This window comes from Macrobrachium nipponense, chromosome 2, assembly GCF_015104395.2.
Source record: "Macrobrachium nipponense isolate FS-2020 chromosome 2, ASM1510439v2, whole genome shotgun sequence".
Taxonomy (NCBI): domain Eukaryota; kingdom Metazoa; phylum Arthropoda; class Malacostraca; order Decapoda; family Palaemonidae; genus Macrobrachium; species Macrobrachium nipponense.
In genome coordinates, this window is record NC_087201.1 from 120504594 (window position 1) to 120513332 (window position 8739).

The 8739-nt window shown below is 54.1% G+C and overlaps 1 protein-coding gene across 1 annotated transcript in view; it reads left to right on the forward strand.

Moving 5' to 3' along the window:
* Positions 1-340: 340 nt before the first annotated feature.
* Positions 341-8739, forward strand: part of LOC135221292 (serine/threonine-protein kinase haspin-like) — a 73299-nt gene continuing 64900 nt past the window's right edge. The window contains exon 1 of the mRNA XM_064259101.1: positions 341-522. Coding sequence (XP_064115171.1) covers positions 341-522 — 182 coding nt within the window. The remainder of the gene's footprint in view (positions 523-8739) is intronic.

Below are 8739 nucleotides of genomic sequence, written 5' to 3' on the forward strand. Positions count from 1 at the left end.
CTGGATGTGCAAGACGTGTTGTATTTCCATGTGGTAATTCATCTATCTTCAAGAAAATTCCTGAGATCTGTTTATCAGAATGAAGTATTTCAGTTCAGAGAGCTGTGTTTTGGCCTGTCAGCAGCCCCACAGGTGTTAACTTGAGTCCCATTTTTAGAGGGTTATTTTGTGTTTTAACTCTCAAAATAGACATTTCTAAGCATTTTTAGAGGGTTTTAAGTATTCGTGGATTTTAGCTATTCGCAGGGGGCCATCTGGTACCCATCCCCCACAAATAAGGGGGTCTACTTAATGCTATATACCTAGACGATTGGCTTATTCGTTTACCCATGAGGCAGAAATGCACGGAGGACCTTCAAAAGACCCTGGATTTGACCCAACAACTGGGATTGCTGATAAACCTGCAGATATCACAGCTGGCCCCATCTCAGAAGATTCTCTATTTGGGGATTCAGATAGATTATCTGACTTTTCAGGCTTTACAGTCTCCCAAGAGAATCGAGTTCTGCCTGAGAGCAGTAAGTAATTTTTTATCATTACAGAAATGCTTAGTAAATGAGTGGATGAGTCTGCTGGGCACTCTGTCTTCAATAGAACAATTTATCAGGCTAGGAAGGTTGCATTTGAGAATTCTACAGTGTTGTCTGAAGATCAGCTGGGACAGGAAGAATCATCTAAACTTGCTCGTTTTCCCAGTAATGAATAAGGTAAAAGAGGACTTACGGTGGTGGCAATTAAAGGACACATTGGATGCTGGTTGGGAGACAAGGAGACGTCAGGAACTTGGTCTTGGGAAGAAAGAGAAACCCATAATAACAACTGAGAACTGAAGGCAATTCACTTAGGTTTGCTTCACTTCTAAGAAAAAGTAAGGGACACAGTGATAGCCGTGCATTTTGACAACACCATGGCACTGGCATATATGAGTTGGTAGATCAGAATGGGACAAGGCTAGTTATCTGTTTCATTCAGGGAAAACTCAATGTTTTATTGGATGGACTGAGTTGAAATAATCAGGTCCCTTCTACAGAGTATGTGAGGACCTGCGGAGGTTGTAAGGGAGACCTTATCCGGATCTATTTGCCTCATCCAGAAACAACAGACTTCCCCTGTTCTGCTCCCTTTTTCTGGACCCTGAGCCTGCACTAAACCCATGACAGGGCAGTCAGTTTCTTGGAGTCTGGATATAGTCCTTAACTGGCTTTCAAAACCACAATTTGAAACTCTGCACTCGGCATCCTTAAGAGACTCAACCATGAAAATCCTGTTTGTTCCGACACGGCATACAAACCTTCGGTCCTTTTACAATAGGAAGGTACTAGCGGCAGCTGGATAGGTCGTAAGCTTCGAACAAGGGGTTCGGGTAGTTAACTGCTTTGTCCGACAGGCGCTGCGCGCGCGACTGGGAGGTAAAACAAATAAACACTTTTGCTTTCGGCCTCACAGCGAGTGGACGTGTGTGTTCGACGCTCTCTGCCCTGCTTCTCGTCGTTTGCTTTCTTGAGTATTTGGTTGTGTTTGTGTATGAAAGAGTTCATTGTAAGTACAATCATTTCTCTCTTTTCATATTAATTCAACTGAAATTGATAATGATGGAATCTCCTCGCCTCGCTACCCCACGGAGACTATGCCCGGGTACCGAAGGGCGTAAATGCGGAAGTTCCGCTCTTTCCCGGAGATAGACCCTCATATTTTGTGTGCTCGGTGTCGGGGGCGCGAATGCACCCGAGCCGAGCCTTGTGATGTTTGTAATGATTGGTCGGAGGCGCAGTGGACTTTGTATGAGGGCAGGAAGAAGCGAAGGCCTGCAAAGGAGTCGTCGGAAAGTCTCGTCCCGCGACTCCTTTGGTGACGGACACTTCGTCTTCTTTCCTGCCGCCCGCTCAACTTCCACGTCTCGCGCCTTCCCCTTCGGGGGGGGTGTGTCTAGGTCCTTCCTCCTCCTCCTGACTTGTCGAGTGTGGAGGAGGGCGCTAGATACCCTGACGTCGAGTTGTACTCTGGGTCCTCTATCCGTTCGTCTTCGCGCGAGCGGGTAGAGGATCCCCCTAATCACCCGACTTTTGCCTCCTCAGGTGCGGTTGCCGCGAAGGATGACCTCGGACAGGTGTGGGCATCTTGTGGGGCTGCAGGGCGTGCCGAGTGTCCAGGGGCTGCTCTACCATCTCGCTGGCGCCGTGTGGCGGTCACCATGCACGGTCACGACCACCACCACGACCCTTACAACACCCACGGCTACGCTTCACTCCTCACCTGGTGTACACCCAGCACGCAGGTCTCTGTGACACCCACTACATCGGTGCAGGGGCCAGTCGCCGTAACTCGGGGGAGTGTGATGCCGCCACCTGGGTTTGCCGTGCTGCCGCGACCGGACTTCGTGTGCCCGAAGAGCTCGCCCCTGGACCTCCCACCGGTACCTAGGATGTCTGTGCCGCTGGTCCGCCCATCTGGACCGCCTACACAAGTCTGCCGTACCTGCCGTACCTGCCCAGCTGCTGTCCACGGACGTGATGTTGACCACTGCTGCCCGTTCCTGTACTGCTCCTGCTGTCTCTTCTGCCGTTCCTGTGATGCCTGCACCTGCTGATGTTGTCCTGTTCCTGGCGCCGCTGCTCCCGATGCTGATCTGTTCGGACAGGTGCGTCCGGGGCCTGTTGCTTCGGCAACAGCAGCCCCCGGCTCCGTCCTGGATGACAGATCTGACGTCTGGTCCTGAGAAGGTTGACGAAGAAGAAGAAGAAGAGGAGGAAGGTGTCGTCGTCTTCTTCGTCGTCGTCGTCGTCTGCCGCCTCTTCCCCTTCTTCTTCTAAGGCTCCCCCGCCGAACGAAGAAATGAAGGTCGCCTCCCCCCCCCCACCCCCCCCCCCTAAGAAGTCTCCTTCGGGAACTTCTAAGGGCCCGTCTCGCTCTGGTGAGGCGGGGGGTTCTTCCGCTGGTCACCCTGCTCCTTCGGGGGCAGGACCCGTCTCTTCTTCCGCAAGGAAGAAGATACCGGGGGGACCAGAGGAGTGCCGGCTAACACGGCACGTCCTCACCTGCTGTCAGTGGTTCGGCCACAGCAGCAGGGTCCGTCTCGGGCCGCTCGTTCGCGAGAGGTACCGAGTGTACGGTCACCTACCAGCGACCGTGCAGCCAGGAACCAGACCTCTGAGTCCGCTCAGCGTCAGGTTCACGGCACGGAGCGGAGACTGGTGACAGACCGCTCACGCGGACTTCACCAGACCAGCTCTCGCTCTCGCGGCGAGCAGCTGGCTACCCGGGGGCGGACGTGACGGTCCATGACCGGCCACGGGCTGAGGCTGGGAAGGAGGTCCCCCGTTCAGCCGGCACCAGCCACGGCTGGTACCAGCGAACTGACGCACCAGTGAGGATAACGCACCGATCTCACCGTGACAGTGGAGCTCGCCGGGTCGCCTGACCGTCACTCTCACAGAGAGCGATCGGGTTCATCGGCGACCACCGCCCCCCAGCTTCCTCTGACACTCCGAGTACCCCCGGGGGGGCCCGCTGTTCTCGGTCCAGCCGTTCTCCACAGCGAGACGGCTCGACATAGGTCTGGCAGCTCGATCGCCACCGCGGGTTGGTTGGCGATCGCCTGCAGTCTTCCAAGCCCGCTGGTTCTGCCAGCGAGCGAGGAGGGAGCGTCAGGTCTTCCTCTCCCATACCTCCAAACCTCCTCGGGTTACACCGGGAGGGGGCTAGGTATTGAGGAGTGATCGTGAGGGGTGCGCCCCTCAGGATCCCACCACGTCGTCGTACGTACCATGGCTCGGTTTCTCGGACCAGCCAGGTCGTACGCACAGGTGGTGGAGGAGAACCGAGAGGGGTCTGTCGCTGCTCCTCTCCTTGAGGGAGGAGGGTCTCGGGAGGTGCTCCTGTTTGAGGGACTGGACGGTCCGACTCCGCAGGACGCAGTCACTCCTGAGATCCAGAGGAACTTTGCCGAGGTTATTCGCTGATTCGTCAGCACAACGACCTCGGGGAAGGTCGCCGCTCCCACCATCCGAGCCCAACGTCCCGGCTCGAGTCGTTCTGGGGCCCGAAGAGGGAACCCAGACCGACGGTGGGCTTGCCGAGGGCGTTCTGAGCTTGCGGACTCAGTGCTGGACCAGGTTGAATCGCTTGTCTCCGGACAAGACGGTTCCCTCAAGTCTGGCAGGTCGAGCAAGCTGCTTCCACCTCCTCTGCTGCGACAGCGGCGTTTTTACGTGCCATCTGAAGACCCGATGCCGCCCAAACAGGTGAACCCGGAGTTAGCCAGGCTAACTCCGGGTGTGTCTCTGCAGCAGCTCCTGTCCGAGAACCTGTGGTTTCTTACGCAGCAAGGGAGGCACTCGGCCGGGAAATCTACCGCCATGGCAGCTTTCCAGGCCGTCTCCTGGCTAGATCTGTGGTCCCTCACAGTATTTAAGGTCGCAGCCAAACTCCGGGGGAATTTTCTCCCGAAGATGACTCGGCCATTCAGGAGACTTTGCCAGTCTGGGGGGAAGAGCCATCTCCTTCCCTTGCCCACCAGACGGGAAACGGCGGGGCCAACCTGGTTTCTCGACGAAGCGCTGTCCTTACTCTGGGTTTCCAGGGCGGCCGGGCGTGAAGCGGCGTTGGGACTTCGCAACGGACCTTTACGGAGTTCCACGTCTCTCTTCCCAGGAGAGATGGTGGACGCTGCGGTGGACAGACGGCGCACTGACGACAGTGACCGGCTGGTTCACCAGGCAGTCTCGAAGGCTTCTGGGCAGCCTCGGACTGCGGCCAAGTCTAAGAGCTCGGCCAGCGCTTCCTCGGTGGCTAAGACGGTAGCTGCTGTCGAAGCCCCGGGGAATGACTCTGTCTTCTTCGACTTCTGGCAAGGGGAGCCGTAACCAGCCCTCCTCCCTCAGCCCTCCTCCTCCCGTGGAGGCTCTGGAAGAAGTCGAAGAAAGGGGGGAAACGCTAGGGACGGCGTTCCCCCTCACCTGCTGCCGGAAGTGGGGGGTGCCTGGCCAGCCATTGGGCAACTTGGCAGCGCTACGGCGCCGAGACCTGGATTGTAGATGTCCTTCGGGATGGGGATATCTATTACCCTTCGAATCTCGGCCACCCCTCACCTCCAACCCGGTCCAACAGCAGTCGTACGTTCCAGGGTCATCGAAGGACGTAGCACTGAGACAGGAGATCAAGACCATGCTGAGCAAGAGAGCTGTAGAAATCGTCACGGATCAGTCACCGGGCTTTTACAGTCGACTCTTCCTGGTGGAAAAGTCCTACGGGAGGCTTTGGCGGCCCGGTGATAGAACTCTCTCCCCTGAACGGTGGTGGATTACGTCAACAAAACAGGGGGGACTAGTGTCCTCTCCCGTTGTACCAGTTGACTCGGCAGGTGCACGAGTGGGCCGAGGCACACTCAATAGAGCTGTCGGCACGCTACATTCCAGGGAAGAAGGAATGTAGTAGCAGACACGCTCAGCCGTCGGGATCAGGTGATAGGGACCGAATGGTCTCTACACCAGGACGTGGGCGGAAAGGCTCTTCGACCTGTGGGGGTGCCAGGTCGTGGATCTGTTCGCCACCCGGCACAACAGGAAGCTCCAGGTGTTCTTCTCGCCGTGCCGGACCCATGTGGGCAGCTGCAGAGGACGCTCTTCAACACCCGTGGGACAACCTCTTCGCCTATGCCTTTCCCCCGTTCAGCCTGATTCGCAAGGTGATCAGTCGAGCACTGGTCACCCCGAATCTCAGGATGATCCTGGTGGCTCCCAAACTGGCCACAGGCCATTTGGTATCCGGACCTGCTGGCTCTTCTCGCAGGAGAACCGAGAGAGATTCCCCCTTGGCACAACCTTCTCGTCCAGCCACACGTCGAGCGGTACCACCGAGCAGTCCAGTCTCTAACGTCTTCACGGCTGGCTGTTATCCACCATCTCTTGCGAACGAGAGGCTTTTCTCGTAGCGCAGCAACAGAGATGGCTGGAAACGTCCGTCAGTCCTCGCAGCTGTACCAGGGGAAGTGGGCCGTCTTTCTGTGGTTGGTGTCGTAGACGGGGTCTATCTCCTCTCAGAGCCACTCTTCAGCAGGTAGCGGATTTCCTCTTTTGTTTTTCTTCGCCCGAGAGAAGCTCCTCTCAGTCCCCACAGTCAAAGGATACAGAGCCGCCTTGGGCGCTCGTCCTGAAACTGAGGGGATTGGACATCTCGAAACTCGTTCGAGATATCCCTTGGCTTATGAGGAGCTTCGAAAGTCTTGCCCACCCAGGGAACTCAGGCCCCCTGGCGTGGGATGTGACTTCTCGTCCTTAGGAGTCTGACTCGAACGCCGTTCGAGCCACTCCGAGAGTCGTCAGACAGGGATCTGACCCTCAAGACCCTCTTCTTGCTGGCCCTGGCATCGGCGAAGAGAGTAGGGGAACTTCATGGTCTTTCCTATGATGTACGACCACTCCAGGGGTATGGGGATCTGTGACGCTCGATTTCGTCCCGAACTTCGTTGCGAAGACTCAGAAACCGTCGATCCCTGACGACAGGTTCGAGTCATTCACGATTCCCTCCCTATTGGACTTCACCGATAATGATGCGGATGAGATGCTGCTTTGTCCTGTGAGGGCGCTACGGCGCTATCTGAAGAGAACTCGACACCTCAGGCCTGAGTGTCGACGCCTCTTCGTTAGCACCGGGGTCTACCAAGAAAGAAGTATCCAAGAACACTCTTTCATTCTGGCGTGCGTGCAGGTCATCAGGAGGGCGTATGAGGCTGATGGTAGTGACGACATCCGTACGTCCCGTCCGAGAGCTCACGAAGTCAGAAGTATTCCCCCCGGCCCTCGTTTGGCGTTTCGTAAGAACTTCTCCGTGGCGCAGGTCCTGAAGGCAGGGGTCTGGTCTAACCAGACTACCTTTACGTCCTTCTACCTTCGGGATATTGCCCACAGGTCCTTGGGATACCTTTTCCTTGGGCGACCCGTGGTGGCTGCTCAACAAGTTGTGTAGCTAACCCAGACCCTCGCAGGCTGAAACAGCATCGAGTCCTGGTGTGACTGTGTGGATGGATGTGTGAGTGAGTGAGTGACTGGCTCTCTCTTCCCATCTTTCCTCCTCCTCCCCTACCTGTGGCAGAGGGCCACGGTCGTCACTACGCTGGATGAGGACGAGATGCAGGTGAGCTATATGACAGAGGCCCCATCCCTTATCCCTTTCACTAGGGGGATAGGAGCAGAATATCCACCACTTCCTTCTACAAGGGGGGAAGTGGATGCCTACAAGAGTCAAACCCATGACTTTATATTTGCTCCTGTACAGGAACAAGTTCTTACATTGCTGGTACGAAGAGATACGCATGCCTCTCTAGTTACTCGGTCCAGAGGTCTGACCATTGATCCATGCCCCCCCCCCGGTGCACACCCAGATCAATCGGACAGAGGCTCGGGATTCCCATCCCTCGCTTTCTTACGACCAGGGAGGGAGGCTTCCAAGGTTGGGCGAACACCAGTCTGTTCACAAAAGACTCAGATTCCTCCCACCAAGAAGTGAGTCTTCCTATTGTAAAAGGACCGAAGGTTTGTATGCCGTGTCGGAACAAATGACAATTTGTCCAAAATTGCATTTTTCCTAACTATACAAAACCTGAGGTCCTTTTACACATAGCCCACCTCATGCCACCCCTCACTCTGCAGTTTTTGCTTGGGCCAAAAGCAAAAGTGATTTGTTTACCTCCCAGTCGCGCGCGCGCGCCTGTCGGACAAGCAGTTAACTACCGAACCCCTTGTTCGAAAGCTTACGACCTATCCAGCTGCCGCTAGTACCTTCCTATTGTAAAAGGACCTCAGGTTTGTATAGTTAGGAAAAATGCAATTTTGGACAAATTGTCATTTTTCATGGCTCTTTCGACAGCAAAGAGGGTTAGTGGAATCCATGCCTTAGATAAAGAGGTGAGTTTTTCACAAGGAGTTGTTTTCTTATATCAGGTTTTTAGCAAAAAATGAATTAGTACCCTCGAAACCATGGCCAAGATTATTTGCGGTAAAGGACTTATCAGATATGGTAGGTACAGAGGATGATGAACGCTCTCTATGTCCTGTGAGAGCCCTTAAGTGTCTCCACAGGACTGAGAAGATCAAGGGACTAATGGCAACTTATGGTGCTCAGTCAAGAATCCATTATTGTAGAACGCTATCTTGTTTTTCATAATAGACCTTACAAGGGAAGCACATTTACAGGTAGGGAAGGATCATTATCCTAACTTGAAAGTGAAGGCTCATGAGGTAAGAGCAATGGCAACCTCTTTAGCCTTCAAGTATAACTTGTCTTTGGTCTCTATCTTGCAAACAACTTACTAGAGATGTAAGTCTGCTTTTGCAATGCATCAACTGAAAGAAATCGAAACCTCCTACGACAATTGTAAAACTCTAGGCCCCTTGTCAGTAGCAGTTACAATTGTAGGGGAGGAAGTGTAAAGACACCTATCCTCCTAAATATAGATCCAAGGAACCTTGATGTATTTTGGGAATCTTTAGTTGTTCTTTTAATTAAGGCGATGGGATTCTCTTTTTTGATGAATAGGCATTATATTTGGATATTAATGTTAGTATGTATTATGTTCAGTTTTCACCGAAATGGAGAGCTTCATGGAATGGACGACATGGCTTGGAGCTCCATTCTTTGTGATGCATCAAATTGTACCGGTGGTACTATCATATACTACTATAGTCCCGTGAGCATGCATACAGAGGGTTGCTGCAGTAAACCCCTGCTTCTCCTGAATCTTTT